The 17,534-nt window shown below is 37.3% G+C and overlaps 1 protein-coding gene across 6 annotated transcripts in view; it reads left to right on the plus strand.

Annotated features, from left to right (window-relative positions):
• Positions 1–17,534, plus strand: part of FBXW11 (F-box and WD repeat domain containing 11) — a 122,693-nt gene that overhangs the window by 20,652 nt on the left and 84,507 nt on the right. For 3 of the 6 annotated variants that reach the window (XM_057729164.1, XM_057729169.1, XM_057729174.1), the window contains one exon: positions 17,338–17,439. The exons of the other annotated variants lie outside the window; for them this stretch is intronic. In XM_057729164.1, coding sequence (XP_057585147.1) covers positions 17,338–17,439 — 102 coding nt within the window. The remainder of the gene's footprint in view (positions 1–17,337; positions 17,440–17,534) is intronic. 6 annotated transcript variants of the gene reach the window in all.

The raw sequence follows: 17,534 nt of genomic DNA on the forward strand, positions 1-17,534 counted from the left end.
GTGCTCTTTATGAGGCACCTGAGGATCCATCATGACTGGCCTTATTGACAGCTTCAGGGACACTCACTCCTACTAGCCTTTGCTGCTTTGACCTAGGAAGGTGAGGTTCTGCTGGGAGTTCCTTCCACTTTTCAGGTAGACTTTTCTTTGTTTACTTGCAGTGAACCCTGTTTCCAGTCCAGTTTTTTTCTCTATTTAGTAGAAATTCCTTGAAATGTCTTATATTTGTGAAGAGCACCCTAGCCAAGTTTCCAGTGCCATTGTCTTTTACTTTGATAGTCCTTCGATGATGTCAGTTGCAGTCAGAAACCCCAGCCTTGACACCTCTGTTTTCCTCCTGAGTCTTGTCTGTTTTTGCTCTTTTTCACCCTAGCCTTCCATACTTCAGTCACAGTGATTTTCCTCCACCCCTTCTTTCAGTGTACCAGATTCTGTCTTGACCTAACAAGCATTAACATCTGTTTTTTGTTATCAGGGAGGCTTCACCCTTAACTGCTTTCTTGCCCATTTAACCTCTGCTTGTCCTTTAGAGCTGAGTTCAAGCATCAGTTCCTCAGGGATTGTGTCTGGGCCCCCAGGTACCCCTACAGGTGAGAGCCACTTCATCATATTCTTACAGCACTGGCTTCTTTTTCTTAACAGCTGTTAATATAATTGTAATTGATAAATGTGTTGCATAATCCCCCGCTAGACAGTCAGCTCCTTTATTAAGAAGGTAATCTCCATGGGGACAAGGATCATGTCTGTCATGTCATATTCAGTTCGTAGCATATTTCCAGCATCTAGCACCGTGCATGCCATACAGTTACCCAGTTGCTTGAATGAAGGAATAAGTTTAGGAGGGCAAATGAGAATTACCATCTTGTGTCAAAAGTTTATAGGTACTTTTAAAATGAATCTATTCACTCCATTTGATGCTTGGTGTTTTCTGTTTCAATATCATCTCTTAGTTTTAAATGACTTGATCAGGAAAATTTAGCTGTTGGCATCAGTAACTCCTTTCAGAAGATCAAAAAGCATCGCTTCTCTCCCTCTCTGCCTCTAAACCAGATTTTAAAACCTGTCGTTGACTTCTAATCTGTCCAGATAGTCTTATCTCAGTAATACTGCAGCTGTCATTGTGAAGGATTTGTCAGCTGCTGTAAACTGCTAACCTTTCCTCCCCCACCCCTTTTTTTTCATGTGTGTTTGTGTGTGTGTGTGTGTGTGTGAGAGAGAGAGAGAGAGATTAGTAGGATCACTATTACCAGGAGTTGCTTCCTTACATCAAGTAAATTTAGTAAATGCTGCATGTAATCTCCACCTCTTGGAAATTCATTTGATAATTGTCATGTTTCCCAGCATTTCCCAAAGTTTCTGACCTCAGAATTCCTCTCCTCCTTTATTTTAGTTCAAAACTGATACAACCCAAGGCTCTTCTTTACTATTTTTGTGTATTTCATTGCAACTCCTTTTATTCACCAAGGGTTCTCTATCACCCTGCCAAAGTAAGGAGGGAGGGAACTAACATTCGTTAAATGCCAGATTTACATTTACTATTCCTTTTAATCTTCACCATGACCTTGAAAGATAGGCTTACTTTCCACATTTTAGCATGTGAGGAAATGGAGACTGGAGAAGGGAATTATTTTTTTGCTCAAGGTCACATAGAGATTTTTTCTCTTGCCCATGCTCCCTCCCATCCCCCCCCCCCCCCCCCCCCCCCGCCCCTTCCTGTCTATCTCTACAAAGCCTTGTTCTCTTTCTTATCCCTGCCTGGGGTGAGAAAAGAAAAACTCTTCTGATTATTTTAGATTCTGCACCTCTAGCTGTCACCTTAGTTTGAGGAATGTTAGGTGGCAGCTTGGGACTCTCAAAAGTGCCAGAGACTCTGGAGCAGCAGGGTTTCCAGGTTTTAGGTGGACAGCAGCAACTCGTCAGTATCTGGGGAGATTGAGAAGAACAGGGGAAGCCTTGCCTGCCCTGCCTGGATTGCCTCTGCAAGACCTCATGCTTCCTTTCCTCCCTCATTCTGTACTTAACTCCTTCTCCCCAGCTCCAGTCTTTTCTACTTTGTTGGAGTTCTGTTGATAGATTGGCTTTTTATCAAGTGTAGTCGTTAATGTTTATTGAGTGCCTGCTTTGGATGTAGCAGGTGCTGTACTTCTGGGAACAGCTGGCTTGCCTAAGGTCACATAGTGTGAATCTGGAATCTTAACCTACCTCTGTGTAGGTTTTTTTGTTGTTGTTATTTGTTTTTGTTTTGTTTTGTTTTTAGCCTTAATAAAATTTTTCCTAAGGGAAACCTACCCTAAACAATGAAAATCTATGAAATCATGGATTTGATGTGCTAACTGTATATTTTTTATAATATGTATTTAAATTGTGTGTAGCTATTAAACATTAAAACACCCTTACATGTCACCAGAAGTCACCTTGAATACTAAACCTTGGGAAACATTACTGTAGTCTACCCTTTTAACTTTATTCATTCATCCATCGATGAATAGTTCAGTATGTATTTGTAAAGGATACGGACTTTAAAATAAAAGACTGATAAAAACATGTACAGAGCACACAGTTCCATTATTATACCTAAAAAATTAACAGTAATTCCCTTAATATCAAGTAGTCAGTGTTTGTATTTGCTCAGTTGTCTCATAAATAATTTTTAAATTAATCGTCTTTACTTTTTAGAAGTTTTAGATTTGCAAAATGATTGAGCAGGTAGTATAGAATTCTCATATACTCTCCCTTCCCTTGTGTAGTGTCCCCCGTTATTAACATCTTACGTTGGTGTGGTTATGAGCCGCTACTGATGCATTGTTATTAACTATGGTCCATAGTGTATTCCGCTGTCCTTAGTTTTTACCTCTTGGCTTTTTTCTGCTACAGGATTTCATTCAGGATCCCACCTGACATTCAGCTGTTATGTGTTCTTAGGCTCCTCTTGGCTGTGTCATTTTCGCAGACTTTGTTTTTGATGACCTTGACAGTTTTATGGTGTGCTGGTTAGGTATATTGTATTACCTTCTATTGGAATTTGTCTTGTTTTTCTTTTTAGTTTTTTTTAGTAGTTTTTTTTTTTCAGTTCAGGAGACAGACTTGGTTCACACATTGCATATAGTTAATAGTCTCTCAAATCTCTTTTTTTTTCTCTAAGAACTTTTATTGACATACAGTTGACATATAATAAACTGCATATATCCAAATCAAATCTCTTTTAATATATAAAAATTGCCTCTCTCATCGTTTGTTCTTGCTGTGTATTTATTGAAGAAACGGGATTGGTTATTTGTTCTGTATAACTTCCCCAAGTTTGAATTTTGCTAATTATGTTCTTATTAGGTCAGCATATTCTGTTCTCATTTGCACCCAGAGGTTTGTTGGATTCAGTTTAGTCTGTTTATCAATTAACAAAATAAAAATCAGACCTCATGCTCTGTCCACTGTGCTATGGTGCTTTCTTATTTTTGTGATATTCTCTCTTCTTTACAAGTAAATGATTCTTTTTTTTGTTTTCTTTTAAGAGCTTTTATTGAGATACAGTTAAAAGACAATAAACAGCATATATTGAGAGTGTACAATTTGGTATCCCAATCTCCCAATTCATTCCCCCCTAGTCCTCCCCGCTTTGCCCACTTGGTGTCCATGTGTTTGTTCTTTACATCTGTGCCTCTATTTCTGCCTTGCATTTCCTCTTTCATAGTTGTTAGCATTTGCCTTATGTATTGAGGTGTTCCTGTGTTGGGTGCATATATATTTATAATTGTTATCTCCTCTTCTTGGATGGATCCCTTGATCTTTATGTAATGTCCTTTCTTGTCTCTTCTAACATTTTTTATTTTAAAGTCTATTTTATCTGATATGAGTATCGCTACTCCAGCTTTCTTTTGATTTCCATTTGCATGGAATATCTTTTTCCATCCCCTCACTTTCAGTCTGTATGTGTCCCTAGGTCTGAAGTGAGTCTCTTGTAGACAGCATATATATGGGTCTTGTTTTTGTATCCATTCAGCCAGTCTGTGTCTTTTGGTTGGTGCATTTAGTCCATTTCCATTCAAGGTAATTATCGATATGTATGTTCCTATTAACCATTTTCTTAATTGTTTTGTTGTTGTTTCTGTAGGTCCTTTTCTTCTGTTTCCCACTTAGAGAAGTTCCTTTAGCATTTGTTGTAGGGCTGGTTTGGTGGTGCTGAATTCTCTTAGCTGGTGCTTGTCTGTAAAGCTTTTGATTTCTCCATCAAGTGTGAATGAGATCCTTGCTGGGTAGAGTATTCTTGGTTGTAGGTTCTTCCCTTTCATCACTTGAAATATATCATGCCACTCCCTTCTGGCTTGCAGAGTTTCTGCTGAGAAATCAGCTGTTACCCTGATGGGAGTTCCCTTGTATGTTATTTGTTGTTTTTTCTCTTGTTGCTTTCAATAACTTTTCTCTGTCTTTAATTTTTGTCAACTTGACTACGATATGTCTTGGCGTGTTTCTCCTTGGGTTTATCCTGCCTGGGACTCTCTGTGCTTCCTGGACTTGGGTAGCTATTTCCTTTCCCATGTTAGGGAAGTTTTCAACTATAATCTCTTCCAATATTTTCTCGGGTCCTTTCTCTCTCTCTTCTCTTTCTGGGACCCCTATCATGCGAATGTTAGTGCGTTTAACATTGTCCCAGAGGTATCTTAGGCTATCTTCAGTTCTTTTCATTCTTTTTTCCTTATTCTTTTTCGCATCCGTGATTATCAGCATTCTGTCTTCCAGGTCACTTATTCGCCCTCTGCCTCAGTTAATCTGCTATTGGTTCCGTCTAGTGTATTGTGTTCATTTCAGTTATTGTGTTGCATATCTCTGTTTGTTTGCTCTTTAATTCTTCTAGGTCTTTGGTAAACTTTTCGATCTTTGCATCCAGTCTTTTTTGAAAGTCCTGGATCATCTTCACTATCATTATTCTGAATTCTTTTTCTGTAAGGGTGCCTATCTCCTCTTCATTTGGTTGTTTTTCTGGCATTTTATCTTGTCCCTTCATCTGGTACAAAGTCTTCTGCTTTTTCATTTTCTCTATCTTTCTGTGGCTGTGGTTTTCAGTTCCACAAGACAAAATACTGCTGCTACTGCTTGATACTGCTGTCTGCCCTCTTGTGGAGGAAGCTATCTAGGAGACTTGTGCTTGCTTCCTCCCAAGTAAGTGATTCTTGAAGAAACATAGAATTTCTATGTATTTGCATTTTTCTGAGTTAAAAACTGCATAATTTATTGATAGCTGATAGAGAAGCAGTAACTTGACTGCAGGAATATCCACACGTGGTTGTCAATTTTGCCAAGGACAGTGATGACACATTTTATGATATTGACAATCAGTATTAGAGTTTTACTCCTGTGTTTTTTTTTTTTTTTTAATTTTTAAAATTTATTTATTTACTTATTTTTATTTTTGGCTGCATTGGGTATTCATTGCTCTACATGGGCTTTCTCTAGTTGTGGCAAGAGAGGGCTGCTCTTCATTGCAGAGCTCGGGCTTCTCATTGCAGTGGCTTCTCTTGTTGTGGAGCACGGGCTCTAGGTACATTGGCTTTGGTAGTTGCAGCATGTGGGCTCAGTAGTTGTGGCTCACGGGCTCTAGAGTGCAGGTGCATTAGTTGTGGTGCATGGGCTTAGTTGCTCCGGGGCATGTGGGATCTTCCTGGCCCAGGGATGGAACCCATGTCCCCTGCATTGGCAGGAGGATTCTTAACCTCTTTGCCACCAGGGAAGCCCTATTCCTGTAGTTTTTTAAATTTTCAACTTTTTTCTTTTTCTCAGTTTGGAGATGCAATGACTTTTGCTACTGTTAGTATATACTTAAACCTTTATTTCAAAAAAAAAAAAAGAATTTGAGTGATTACAATGATGCATACAGTGTGGGAAGATAAAAACAAAATAAGTGGGTAAATGAAGATGAGAGGAAAAAATAAATGTAGTAAAATAAGATAAAGGAAGGAATAAAGTTATTCAAAAATGCATAAAGCTTAGTTGTTACAGGAAGGGCAGGGGTTAGGCTCTGCTTGTAATAGTAATATTCTGTGTCTGTAGCACTTTGCAGGACTTTTGTAATCTTGGATGATAAATATATTCTTTGCTCTAAGTTTATTTATTTATTTGGTGTTTGTGTTTGGTGCTACCAGCCTCATTGCTTATTTGGAATGAAGTGCCTGTAAAGAGGTGGGTTAGGTTTCTCAGTATTGGGTTTCAGAGCTCCTTGGAAGATCAGGACTCATTTTTTCTGTTGTGCTTTTTTTCTGGATTCTTCTTAGTGTTTAGTTTATCCTGTTACATAGTTTTTTCTTTCTCTAGTATCTGTATTATAGCAGGAATGGAGTATTCTTGGAACATTTAGTTTTGAATACTTTTAGTAGAGTAAAATGACTTCCTAGGAAAATAAATATAAATTTAAGAATGTTTCATCTGCAGAATATACTTTATCTTTAAGACCTTGGCCATGTCAAATACCTTTTTGGCTTTTGCCTGTTTTATTTGAACTTAAATATTTAAGGTTTCTTATGATTTTTTTCCAGCTGAAAGTGGCAGAAAACCCAACTCAAAACTGGTTTAAACCAAAACAGTGAATCTGTAATTGAAAAATCCAGAGGTAGATGTGGATTCAGGTTTCTTCCTGAGAGTGAATGTGGTACCGCCTAGAACCAGCTCTATACTCTCCGTTGTGGTAGCATGAGGGCAGCTCCAGCTTTCATCCTCATGTTCAAGCTCAGTGCGGAAAGATTTATTTTCTTGTGGCTCCCATAGAAGTCCTGGATTCAACTTAGAGTATATGCTTATTCCTGAACCAATTACTGTGGCCAAAAAACAAGTGTCCACCATCAGCCTTTTAAAATTACAACATTATATTCTTCCCTAGCCTCTGAATCAAATTTTTGCTTTGCCTGTAAACTTTCTGGACTTTACATGTTAATTCTTTGATAATTTAACAAATATTTATTGAGTTCCTACTCTATACAGGCTCTATGAGGACCTGAAAACATTACATTGTAAACTGGTAAATTGTCTTACCAATTGTTTGTGTTACTTTATTTTTTATAAATTATTTTGAAAATACAACACCTAGTTTACTTGGAAATAAAGTACAAATTTTACAGGACAGTTCGTTACTTTGTGTTTTCCTGTGGTTTATAGACCAGTTTTTGGTTTTTGAATTTGATTATTTTCAAAGTAAAAGTAATATCACCCTTTCAGCCTTTTTTGCTCACATCCCAGTCTAGGTAGCTGTTTTTATTGTTTCTTTTTAGACTTTTAATTCATTGATTAAAAGAAATGTGGATCACAGATTATTTTTTTGTCTTAAATGCAGCAAAAAAAATGCCCCTGTAATATTTGTCTTTTGATCCTTCTCTCAATTCTGTATTTTCTCAGAGTCAATGAAAAATTTATGATGGTGACATCTGTGTTCTGTGCTTTGTAGAACATCTTGACTGACTGCTTATAGCTGAGTCATACATGAAGTTATTAGAACAATGGAACTGAATGGGGTTTTTGACAAAGAAGTCCAGTATCTCTTAAATTGATATTGGGCCTTTACATCTTGACTTCATTACTTCCTTTGTGTGAGAACTTCCAGAGTGTTGTAGTCTGCCTGTGTTCGTATGTACTCCTGTAAAAAGTTCTGTAGCTTACGGGTTGACCTTATCATAGCATGTGTCTTGCAACAATTATCTGCTCTTGAGACTAGGTGCTTTCAAGGGGATACATACCGAAAGCATCTTGTGAGATATTTAGAAGACCTGGGCTAGAAAAGCATTTTAAGAAGATGGACAAAATCTCTCTTTAAGGTCCCTTTCAGCTCCAGAATTTAATGAAATCTCTGGCTTCAAGCGGTAAGAACTCCCCTTACCCAGTTGCCTGCAGGAAACGACAATTGAAGGGAATCAAAGACGTCTTTGCTGTACAGCAAGCAGCAGGATTCCTTACTAAGGCAGTCCTAGCCCCTGGCTGAAAGACATATTCATTTGTTCTTAGAGCCAGTGGATGGTGAGGCACACAACTTCATTCTTATTTGAAACCAAGGTCTGCTTAGGATATGAGAACAATAGGAACTACATGAGAAAGCAGAGCAAATGCAGAGTTTCCTATAAATTTAATGAAGGGTTGATAAACCCCTTTATATTTGTTAGCTTGAACAACTCACTTTCATGCTATTCCTAGCTTAAAGAAGCAAAATTTTGATTTTTACCATCTTTTTCTAAATCAGTCCCTGTGTGTGTTTGTGTGTGTGCTTCTTTCTCCTGTTAGTGAACTGGGAAATAATATAGCTTTATTTCCAGAAATAATTTTGATACCAGAATATTTGGTTGTGAGAATTCTTGTGTTGTCTGTTGAACCATTTAGTATACTGGCATGTTCAGTAAACTTTTTGAATGAATAATCGGTTTAAAATGAAAAAGTTAAAATAGGATTATGATGTGGTCTGACTATAATTGTCAGACCCATTGAGAGTAGGTGCAGTAACATTCCTTAAGTCATCTTTCTGACAGTGATATTTCTTCCTAGAAAAAATGAGAGTGTTAGGAGAAAAAAGTTTCCACTTTCTATATGTTCTAATGTTTTTTTTGCTGTTGTTGATGTTTTTTGTTTTTTTTGGCCCCACTGTGTGGCTTGTGGGATCTTAGTTCCCTGGCCAGGGATTGAACCCATGCCCCCTGCAGTGGAAGCATGGAGTTCTAACCACAGGACTGCCAGGGCATTCCCTCTAATGTTCTTTTTAAAACATGGTAAACTTTGCATTCTCTTACTTGAAAGTAGAGTAAGGACTTTGGCTCAGTGCTGATATTATAGGGCAGTCAGATCTTGTTGTGCAGGCACTTCCAGAAATTCTGTGATTAAAGTTTTTTGGTTCGTGAGAGTTGGTGGAAGGACATGGACTGGGTGCGGCCCGCACCTGTGTTTGGGATGGTAAAGAAGGGGAGGTTGGGCTGACTCAGGGTGGGGCTGGTGCCCTGGTGTAGATAATGAGAGCAGATGTCTCTCAGTTCTCAGATGATGTCTACAAAACAAGCTGAGTTTTTAGTTCTCTCACCTGGAAGTTTTCTCAGGTGTCGTGCAGTCTGGGCCGTGGATTGTCAGATATCTAGAAGTGGTAGCCTCCTAAGACACAACACTGTTACTGAGGAGTTTTCTCTGACTAAGTATCCTCAGCTATTAGGGTAGTGTCTCTGCCACCTCAGAGTGGAGTCGAATTCTGATAGTTAGCTTAACCCCACCTGCTCTCCACCTTCATTGGAGGATGGGCTTGACCCAAGGCAAAAGTTGCTAGGACCAGAATCCCAAGTAATAGTATGGAAGTGCCAGTTACTCTGTTTTGAGGTGGGCTGGAGGAGAAAGGAGTGAGAAACTTGAATACTATATTGCCACGTTTATATTGGCTGCATCTGAAAAACTATGGTAGACAAAAAGTAAAATAAAAATTATTTGTATTTAATTCTATATTCTATATAGCTTTTTTATTATGTTTTATTAAATAAAATGAGATCATAATATAATGTAAGTCCTGATTTTGTAGTCTTTATTCACTTAAGGTTTCTTGAACTTTTTCATTGTATTTTAACTTTCTTTTATATATAAAACTTTACATATTTAACTTACTTCTAGGTCAATAAATATACTCCTATAAAAATGACTTTTTATTTGGTGGAAACATAATATTCTGTCTTCTGGATGATCTGTAATTTATTTAACCAGTCTAGTGTTGGGCATTTTTTCCTTTGCTGTTATGACATTGATGCACTGCACATCTTCTTAGCTATATTTTTAGACATATCTTTATTTTTTCCTGTAGTATAATTCCCTGCATATGAAATTGCTGAATCAGTGATGTGCATGTTTTCCAGGTCTGGAGTGTGTATTGATAAATTGCACGAGAGGTTGTACCCGTTACACTCCCATCAGCAGTATGGATAAGTGACAAGCAGATAAAATTTGAAAGTAAATCAGAGGAGAATTGCTGCTTTAGGGAGTTTAATGTCCAACAAAGAAAGTGACATTAAAATTCAGGGAAGAAAGCAGGGATTTTGAAGTCAGATAGAATTGCAAGTCTGCTACTTTTCACCTGTAGCAAGTGATTTGATGTCTCTGATCCTTAGTTTCTTTCTCTTTAAAACTAAGATACCTGTCTGTCCAGAGGTGGTGTGACAGTTAAGGAGATCACACTAGCCATACAGTGTCTGGCACGTAGTAGGTACTCGGAAAATACAAATTTGCATCTCCTTCCCAAATATCCATTTTTGGAAATTTCGTTTACATTTAACATTTTTTATTGAAAATGATATTAAATTTGTAGTTTAGTGGTCTCCCCTAGTCCTGAAAAATGTTCCTCATTGGACCAAAGATGCTAACAGCCTAAAAGCTCAGATGTGCTTAATTTAACTGTTGTTTAATTCTGACCTGTCTCAAGGTTTGTGGATCTTGGATGAACCCCATTGGGATGGGGTTCAAAGTGATCTGACCTGGAGCTTACTAGGGGAATCTGTTCCTTCTTGGCAACTGAACCTCAGACAGGTCCTAGTACAACTAAAGACCCATGTGGCTATGCCGGAAATAGATTATTTTGTTACATCCTGTTCTCTGTCATGCTGCTTAGAATAGAGATTCTGCTTCCCCCCTCATACATCTAATCCTTCCTCTCTCCAGCTTCTGTAAGAGCACTGAAAAATCCTGGTGACAGTTTTGAATCATGAGTGGTAGTTGTGGAGTGGACAAGGATGATTTTTTTCCTTTGAAATTACTCAGGAATAAGCTGTTATTTTGATGCTCACTGCCGTTTCTGAAGGTCACTAGGTAAAATATTTTTCTAGCACTCAGCATTTTAACACATTTTAAACCATGGGTATTTGAGATAGACAGTTAATTCTTGGGAAAGAATTTGTTTTTATTTAAATTGTCAGGTCACTATTTGTAACTTATAAAATCAGTTATATAATTAAACAATACTAAAGCATCACTTAAAATTATACAATGTAGTATTAAAATATTATTATAAGTACTAGATGTTCATTGGAGAAAAATTAGAAAATATGGATGAATAGAAATTATAAAAGAAAAATTACCCTTCATCCCTTTACCAAAGAAAACTGTGAAGATCCATTTTAGTTTTGGGTTCTGGCATCTTGTTTTAGATAATCATACAAGATGAGATAATTGTTTGGACATTAAAAGTTTTTTGTTTTTTTATTAGTAAGATTTAAGGAAAGCTTGGGCTCTGGCTTTGAATCCTGATTCCACTACAGTTTGGTTGGATTTGAATCTCTAAAACTTGACAGAAGTAAATTTCAGTTTTCCTCATTCTTACCCTTTTTTCTTTTCTCATTCCACTGCCTCCTTCTCCCCATGCCCTTTTCTTCCTTTAACAAATATCCCAGCCTGAGAATACCCTGTGGTGCATTATCTATAAATATGTAAGTCATCCTACAGTACAGTTGCTAAGAATTAAAGCATTAACGTTCTTGGTTACATGTCACATGGTTACTGTCAAATTTTGTTATAAAATACCATTATAAGGAAGAGACTTTAACACGTTGAGGCATGGACCATTGTTCAGTTCTTTAAAAGGCTTTGGAAAATAGCTTTAAACTATGAATTAAATTTTATTCTACAACCTGATTATTATGGTTCTTAGTTTTAAAAACAATACAATTATTTGGTGAGAGTTTGCTATTTCTTGTAGGTTGCCATCAAACATTATAAGAGCAGAAACCTACATTGTGAATATTAGAAGACCCTTTTAAAAGCTTTGTGGCCCTATTTTCGTTACAACTACTGCAACTTCTTGAAAAGCAACAATCTGAGAATTAGACACAATAGGATAGTTCCTAATTTGGATTAACTTTAATTCTTGCTTTATTTGCTTTGAGATGAAGAAAGCCTCCAGCAGAAACTGAACGGATACTCTATAGCTTTCACATCTAGGTTTAGAGAACTGGAGTTAAATAATCTTCCTGAGCCCACCTACAGTATCGTTCTTCCGGACCAAATCCCCACTCCTGGGTAGAGATTCCCAGTGGAGAGTGTGTTATCACCAAGTGATTACTGTGAAATAGATCTTTTCTCTCACTTCTGTACTTGGTAGCTCACATTTAATTATCATGGCATTCTCTCTATTATGGTGAGAGTTTTATTGGAAAAAAATTGACTTCAGACAGGTACTTCCAAAGGTACCTGTTGGCCCTTGTGTCTACTCTTTGTAGCCCAGCGGAAAGAAATTTGCATTAGTTGTAAAATAAAAATGAGAACCTGTCTGCAGGCTGTCGAATAGACTTATCTTTCTCACTTCTCTTCGGAATGCTTCACCCCAGCTGCCAAAGGTCATTCCTCCACTTAAAAGTTTAATAGTTTCTCATCATTGTCTCTAGCAGTGGTTTGAATGTTAAGGTTTCTGATGTCTCATTTGAAGGAATTAAATGATTCTAAACACTCTTATTTCATGATATTTATAAAAACATATATGGTTTTTTGTACAATTTACTTCCTTTTTTTTTATTCTTGTGTTACTACTGAGCAGACTTCTTTTTTTGCTATTCCTGCATGTGGCAAATGTTCCCCACATGTTCTAGAAAACAGCATCTTTCTTTGATGCTTGAATGAATTGGCTTGGCCTTGCCTTCATATTATGCTTTATCTCCTACCGCTTAGTCTAAGAACCTCACCCCAACCCTTGCCAGTGTGTTGCATAACCTCCTTCTATTCATCTGACACATATTGTTGAAGCAGTATGTATACTGAGTTGCAGGGAAACAAAATCTTGTACACATTGATAAAAATTGGACCACAAACCTGGGAAGGATTGGCTGTTTACTGGTGTGCTGTAGCACGCAGTCTATGAGCTGTTGTCCTACAGGATGAAGTCTCAAGTTTGGTAGAATGGTATAGGGGAAACCTCTTGTCATTTGCCCCCCCCCCCCCCAAGCTTTCCTCATCTCACACTTAAATACTTTATCACGCTAAATTAATTGCAGATACTTGAATAGGACTGCCATTTCTTAGCTCTTTGGCTTTGCTTTTGCTATTGATTCTGCCTGGAATGTCTCTCTGTCTCTCTCTCTGTCTTTTTCCCTTGGCTGCCTCCTACTCATCCTTTATGGTTTAGTTCAGGCATCTTCCTCCTTTGGGTGTGTTAAGACTGTGTGTGTGTGTGTGTGTGTGTGTGTGTGTGTGTGTGTATCTACATGGCACATTCTCAAAATTCCCTCCTGTGAGCTCCTGGAGGAGCTTAATTGCTTTTCTGTCTACAGATACAAGTTCAGATAAGCTTTTTGTTGAATGGAATAGTTTTTAAGCCCCTCAACTTGGTTATCTCAAGAGTGATGATAGGAGAAGAGGCTGCTAATGGTTCTGTGGAAAGAAAAAAAATGGGGGGATTTATAGAAAACCTGTAATAGGGCATATTTCTAAATCAGCGTGACATTAGAGAAATGATTAACATAAAATACCTCTTTGAGTAGCTTTTAAAAGAATTGCCTCTTTGAGAAGGAATCAGGGCAAGATATTCAAAACAATTCCATCTAGACACAGACCAAAGTTAGCTTTTGTGAGTTCTTCTTAAAGCCAGCCAATCATAGGCAAGGTGCCTGCAACCACTTTTCCCTTTTGATTTGTGGTTCCTATGGCAATAGGAAGAGAGCCTAGGACATTTCTCTCCTACCTCTTTTAATAACTTTTTGCTTTTGAAAAATGCCAAAAGCTATTATTCTTTTTGTCTTTACTGACTTGTAGTGTTTCTCAGCATGGTGGCCCTGATTTTGGTTTTTGAATCTACAGTGGGTATGACAAAATTAATAAACACTATGTTTCCTTAATTAATGTTACTTTCTTTGACTATAGAACATACAAATATAATCAATCTATTTGGGTATTTGCTGTCAATGTTAGTACCCCATGTGAATCATTTTCCTGTTCCCTGTGAACAGCCCTAAATTAGAATATTGGTCATTACAAGTAGCTAAATGTGAAATTAAAACAAACGTTTCTTAGGGGTTTTCTACCCTGAAAGGCCTCTCTTAAGCATCCCCCTGAGTTTCTCTTGAGCTCCAGGCTGAAATCTCAAGAGGAAAGAGGCTTAGTTTGTATTGTTGTTAGCTTAATAAGTAGGTCAGTAAGTGTTTGTTAAAATTGGTAAATACCCATAGCATCAGGGTAAGTTCTTCAGACATATTTTAACAATGAGATAGTGTTCTAGAAGTTTGAAGACAGACCACTGTTAGCTTTAAAAAAGAAAGAAAGAGAGAATAGTCTGCATTGTGAATATAGCTCATATGAAGAAATCTTTACATTATTCAGTTAAAGAATGATGGATAATAGTTATTCCACAATAGTCAACATGGATTTTCAACCGGATCCCGAAATTTAAAATTAGCAGCTTCAAGAACCAGTTATGGCTTGTGGTCGGAGCTGCATTTTAATCCTCGAAGGTTGATAAATATGGAACTTTTATGTTTAGCCATTATTTTCAAATTAGATCAGTGTCCTCTTGGACCATTAGACCTAAGAGGAGCCTTATTTAGACTAGCAGGTATAGACTTCTTTTTTAAAATATAGATGGATTTCCTAGAGTGGCATTTTCTGTTGAGTAAAGAGTATTTTTCAGTGCTGTGGTTGGTCATTTAGCTTCAAGGTAATTGAGTGTGAAAGTAGGGCAGTTTTAATACTTGCTATAAATACTGGCATCACTCTCTTTACCCCAGAGTATCTTCCCATGGACATTATAAAGATAAGTTCTCGGAAATGGGACCCTCAAAGTGTCCCTTTAAAAATCTTTTTCTGAATATACAGGTTCAATATCAAGTTTTAAAAAATACTTGTAATAAACTAATATTTTGAAATTATGTTCTCAGAAGTTTTTCTTTATGTTTTCCATATTTTTATAAGTTTTAATTAGATTATTAGATGATTAGGAACCCTTGGGAAAATCATTACTTTTCTTCTTTGGGCTTTAGTTTCTTCACTTCTGAAATCAGGGGTGGAAGTTTGAACTAACTGGTCTTCCAGTTTTCACAGTGTATGATTCTTTGATTTATTGAATGTGAAAATTGGTCTTTTTTTTTTTTTTTTTTTCAGTTTTGGATCTCAAGTTATTAGCAGAATCTAATCAGGGTACGGTACCTTATGCCTTCATGGGTTTTTTTACCCTTTGAGGCAAATGCATATTAAACCTTGCAGAGGGAATGTGACTGTTTTTACTGAATTAATGAAAATTGATTTGTAGATGAGCTTTGATATTAATTTGATGTTAGTTGCTGAATACAAGTGTAATCCTTAAACTCTACTCTCATATTGGAGTGATTCTGTGATGTGGATAACTACAGAGATTTCAAAAAAGAAACTTAAATTGAACTATGAGAATGTTGTAAGTTTATTTAAATAATCTGTGTAATCTACATATACATGTCATGTGTTTGGGCCTTTTCTCTGCCCTAAACGTTTTGCTAGGTATCTATGGATAGAGTTTGTTGTGGTGCAAAAAAAAACGTTTGCTTAGAGTCAGACAGGATTAACTTCTAGTCCTAACTCAGCCCTTGTTTTCTTGCACCTTGGACATGTTGGTGTTTCAACAGATCAGGCTCTCCTTTCCTGATCTTTGGTTTCCTCATCTGTAAAATGGAATAATACTTGTCTTAACAAGGGTTTTTGTGATGGTTTACTATGTCAGCTGCCTAGCATATAACAAGAGCTTGATAAATGGGAGCTATTTTCATTGTATTATACAGATGTTTATTCAGCATCTTTTATGGCACTCTATGAAAGTGTTGGGGGTGAGAAAATATGTATGCCTGGAGTGTCAGTGATATGCTTCTACTGTATTGGCTATGGGAGGCTTTGAAATGAAAGCACGCTATTGGAAATGTATGGCATTTTCATCGTTACCAATAATCTGCTCAGTTTTTTATTCCATTTGAGTCCTCTGGTTTTGTATTCTTTAAATGCCATTTCTAAATAATCTCAATAACTTTAGTTACATTATAGGTGAGATGTAACTAGAAAATACAGGTGCTGGCTAGGAAGGAACCCAGGTGTATCTGATTTCAAGCATAGTGGACTTTGTTTATATTATAGTTGGGGTAAGCACAGAATTTATCTACCAAAGCAGAACACTTTTGAGAGTGAAAGTTATGCAGGGACCAGTGTAAACCTGGACTGTCCCGGGAAAGTGAGTATATTTAACCATCCTAATTATAGCTAGAATAAACAAGTTTCTGAGGTTGGGTCTGAGACTTCTGGAATATTTTGGTTGAACCCAAACACCCACCTTCAGGGTTTTTTTGTGTGTGCTTTTTTTTTTTTGTGATTATTCATTTTGCCAGAGTAAATTAATTGACTTTAGGTTTGAAAAAGTACTTACTGAATACCATAAATAACCTAATGGTTTTAAAATACTAGCCACAATGCATGTTTATGTTTTACTTTTTTTCTTAATTCCCTTAAAACCAGCAGGCTCTTGAAAGAGGAATGGGAATGGATAAATGAAATAAGCTTTTAATTCTTACTTGTGTCAAATGAACTTTGTAAGCAAAGTCCAAAATGAAGATCATGATCATTCCAAAGTTTTTCTCTTTGAGAAGGCAGAGGTGTGGGTGACAGTCAAAGTCAGACGTGTTTTTATCAGCTCTTTTATTTCCTGTATCTATCACTCTATTGCTTATCTTTCTTGTTCTTTTTGCCTTATGTCTCTAGGTCTCCTGTGATTTTATTTAGGGAAATGCAAAACTGTACCCAGATGATAAAATTTCAGGTGATCGAAGTTTTTATAATAGAGGCATCATAGTCTTGTGGAATAAATGTGGGTTTTAATAGCAGCAACCAAGGTTTGAAATTCTGACTCTCCCCTCCTTTGCTGCTTGTCCTTGTGCAAATGACTTAGCTCTGAGCCTCAGTTTCCTAACACTGTGGTGTGGGAATTAGAGAACACATTTAAAGTGCCTGGCACATAGTAGGTGACATAATGATGGCAATAATAATTATATGACATAGCCCCCAAACCCATTACTTCTGTGAAGTTAGTCACAAATCTCACCAGTAATCTTGTTTTGCACTCAAATTTTACAGTTCCCTTTAGTGGGTTTTCATTTAAACATTCTCTCTCTCCCTCTTGATTCTGGATTCACTGTATGCTGAGGAGTTAGTGGTTGGCAGCAGAAACCTCCTTTCCGTAGGACAGAAAGTGGCCCTCTCCCAAGGTTTCAGTAAGTTTTGTTGGACCACCGCCCCTGACCTCCAAGCTGCCAAGGGTGCACCTCCTGCCCAACTAACATTCAAGTTGCCTGTGTGAAGGAGTGATTTGTTGCGGCCTCTAACTGCTTCTTCTCTTCCTTCCTTTTTGTCATCCTGCAGTGTTCTGTGCCAAGGTCTTTGTGGCTAGGCTGCGCCAACCTGGTAGAGAGCATGTGCGCACTGAGTTGCCTGCAGAGCATGCCCAGTGTCAGATGTCTCCAGGTGCCTCTCTTCTTTCTTGTTGTAAATGTGTTTTTTACGTATACCATGAACATTTGTTGAAACTTGCAGTAGTGTGTTTAATCCAATGTTAAGTC

Source organism: Hippopotamus amphibius, chromosome 1 (assembly GCF_030028045.1).
Source record: "Hippopotamus amphibius kiboko isolate mHipAmp2 chromosome 1, mHipAmp2.hap2, whole genome shotgun sequence".
Taxonomy (NCBI): domain Eukaryota; kingdom Metazoa; phylum Chordata; class Mammalia; order Artiodactyla; family Hippopotamidae; genus Hippopotamus; species Hippopotamus amphibius.